Genomic DNA, 3,472 nt, shown 5'->3' on the forward strand with positions numbered 1-3,472 from the left:
CCAGACCCCTTTCTTTGGCATCCAGATATCTGCCATTCGAATCTTCATATTAGTAAAATTAATTACCCTTTCAGTCAAAAACCTCCCCACCAAGATTAGACTCTTCTCACCTCCTAACCCCTCCTGAGTATTTGACAAGAATTCAAATGGCGCCTCCTCATCCTCTGCCAAAGACAATTGATTCATCACCTGATCCATACTAAACCCTAATCGAAACTTGATTTAATACCTTGCAGACCACGACACTCCTTCAACGAAACAAAACACAGAAACACAATACAAATATCCAAGCAAACAGCAAAGATCACCAGACGATAATCAGTATTCAATTCGATTAAAACAGAGAAAACGCACCCATAACTCTCACAAAAAGGAGAAAGATAAAACCCTTGGGCACCACGAAAACTCCTTCAAGCGAAACAAATCAAAGAAAACATACCAAAGATAATCAGAATAGAGACAAATCAGACCAGATCAACAGCAGGTTACCAGACAACATTGCGATCGAAACAAAGAAATCAAAAACTTGACTCCCACGAGAAGGAGAATATCAACACCCTAACGAGAAGGGAACATAATTTCAGTACTTACAATATTCAATATTTAATTTATGAACACTTAATTTTCAGTTTATCAAACGGCACTTAAGACTTGAATACCTGTTGTCCACCAGAGAACTTCATTAAATCCCATGTATGGAGATATTAACTTTTTAAGGTAAAGAACCAAAAAATGTTCAATTATCTGTCACTAATTTAAAACGCATTAAAAATCTATGATCTATAAAATTACTGAGTTGGTGAATTTATCGCATTAAAAATGTAAAAAAAAAAAAATATATATTTGAATAATTTGGTAGCCAGCTATCCTCAATAATTCTTGCACACCTAACTCCAAAAAACCCACAAAATGATTAAAAGACAAGAGTCCAAATTCACAAAATGCAACTCCAGAAAAAACCCATCTAACACTAGACTAGTTCAAAAATTTAGCAAACATAAACTGACTCAGTCGAACAACCCAAACCCCATATCCTCTTCTGAATCCTCAGCTGCTTCTTCTTTCTCTTCAACCTTGGCTGCAGGTGCTGGAGCAGCACCACCTCCGCCCCCAGAATTTGCACCTTCCACTGGAGCTACAGCAACTGCAAACTTGCTTGGATCCTAAAATTTCAAAATACTAATTAGTTTCAAAACAGGTTAACATAATCCACAAATTAGGCTCTAAAGGATTAACATTTTTAAAGCCAAACCTTCAAGTATTCTTTCACTTTGTCTGCATATGGGAAAGAGTATTCTGTTGCTACTGAAACAGAAAGAACGTTCTTGTATGCATTGATGAACAAATGAGGCGCAGCAGCAAGAGTTGGGAACGAGATTGACAAAGATAGAGAGGCAACCATAGATACCCCAGCAGCAAACTTGGCTACAAGATCATCCTCTGTGAGATCAAGTACCTCAGGGCTAAAAACCGATCCATTATCATATACACTCTGAACAAGAAGACCATAAGAGAATGGTCGTATTCCAAGCTTTGAGAGAAGTGCAGATTCAGATGAACCCACCTTCTCTCCCTTCTTAATGATATCCACTGGTGTAACGATTTCAACAGTTCCTTTGTTAATTTTGGTTGGAATGTTCAGCACCTTAAAAAAACAAATTCATAGTATAAGTCAGTTCAACATTCAGCAGCAGCAACTCAAATTTACCAAAAAGGAAAAGAAGCAGAAAAAATGTATGAACATGAACCTGAAAGAAGGATGTTTGAGAGGGATCAAGACCTGTGTTCCCAGGTGGAACAACAACATCAATTGGAGCCACGAGGCCAACACGTGCTGGAGCTCCCACCTTTTCAGCATAGGTAAGAAAAATATATGAATGATGACATCAGAATAAACCAAATCCATGCAGCATTTGCATTTGCATTCAAAAAACAAAAATACAACTCTCCAATATCCCTTGCTTAGAAAAATTCTATGCAAGAAAGGACTTGAATTTCCTAAATAATCCATTTACCAAATTATTTTCTATATTTGGAAATATTGTTAATATAGAAGAATCAACTACAACTAAATCAATTACTAATTAAGTTAATCAATCACAAAATCATGCCATATTAGCCATGGCTTCCAATTCTCCTCATATACTCTTAACATATGAGAGATTCATTTCATTTTTTAAAAAAAAAAAAATCTTCCTAATGTAAAAGTTGAGAAAATAGAAATGAATTGAAATTCCACCCAAAACGGGGTTTCCAAACACTCTGTAAGAATCAAACAGCAAATACAAAGAGAAGAAGGGATTAAGTTAATGCTGTATATTAATTAATTACTATAAGTAAAAGATAATCAAATAATGATTGTTCCAATTGGTAGTGTTACACAAACAATTCTATATTTGACATGTTACAAATAAAGTGACGTTATAGTTGACATGGTAAACAAACAGATATCTAATTAAATAGAGAAATAAGTACTGATTAAAAACCATAAACAAATTAAGAAAGAAACACAAGGATCTAAACATCATTATACCTTGTACTTGGCAATCTCTTCTCTAATTTCCTTCAGATCACCCTTGGTAAAGATCAATCCAACATTCCCCTGATTTACATAACAAGGAAAGTAATAGAATAACAACCCATAAAATAACGGGAATGTAAGATTACCGAAATAAAATAATAATAAAAAAGTAAGCAGAAAAGAAATGAAATCTTACAACAAGTAAAGGAAGGAGATTATTGAAATCTTTGTTGCCAGTATTCTCAGCATGGATCTTAATGGAGCGTTTCATCATGGTGTTCTTACCCATTAAAATAATAGAGTCACCGCGCAATCCTTTCCTTATGTTCTGGAGTTGAGTAGAACCTACATTGTCAGCGGCCACCACAAGAACCTGAGAGTACTCATCGAGGAGACGGCAGAGTTTCTTGTCGTAGTGAATTTTCTTCTGAGCTTTGGTAATTTTGACAGCCATTGTGGATGATGGAGATTGTAGCTAGGGTTTTGTGTTTCGATGACCTACATGCTCACCGCCTATTTATAACGTTCTCTTTTGGGCTCCCGATGCTCCAAATGGGCCCACAAATCGCTCTTTTGCGTTATTCTTTGTTCTTTATTCAGATACAGATACAACTTTATGTTGGTGGGTCCCAACCACTAGGCCACTATTCATCTAATTCTAATTCTATTGCTTCATGTGGAAAGGAAAAAAAAAAAAACTAACTAAAAAATTAAGGCATGTTTGGGAGGAGTGAATAGGAATGATGGAAGGTAAAATATTCTATTATTAAATTGTTTTTGGAAAGTAAATGGTGATTAATGAAAGTTATTTCTTTTAATCTTCAAACTTTAACTTCCAAATCAGGAGTTAATAAAAGTAACGAAAGTTTCAGTAAATTTGTGTATCTCTATAAAGTAAATTTAACTTTTCTTACCTTTCATATTAAAAAAAGTTAAATATTTGATCTCATT

General features: G+C 34.8%; 1 protein-coding gene across 1 annotated transcript; it reads right to left on the reverse strand.

The window, feature by feature from the left end:
- Nucleotides 1-863: 863 nt before the first annotated feature.
- On the reverse strand, nt 864-2,990 carry LOC136233250 (large ribosomal subunit protein uL10z-like). The gene is made up of 5 exons (XM_066022865.1): nt 2,718-2,990; nt 2,534-2,602; nt 1,749-1,847; nt 1,253-1,645; nt 864-1,163 (listed from the first exon to the last, which is right to left on the reverse strand). Exons 1-5 carry the CDS (start codon nt 2,973-2,975, stop codon nt 1,008-1,010), a joined length of 975 nt encoding a protein of 324 aa, XP_065878937.1. The 5' UTR covers nt 2,976-2,990; the 3' UTR covers nt 864-1,007.
- Nucleotides 2,991-3,472: the final 482 nt, after the last annotated feature.

This window comes from Euphorbia lathyris, chromosome 6 (assembly GCF_963576675.1).
Source record: "Euphorbia lathyris chromosome 6, ddEupLath1.1, whole genome shotgun sequence".
Classification (NCBI taxonomy): Eukaryota; Viridiplantae; Streptophyta; class Magnoliopsida; order Malpighiales; family Euphorbiaceae; genus Euphorbia; species Euphorbia lathyris.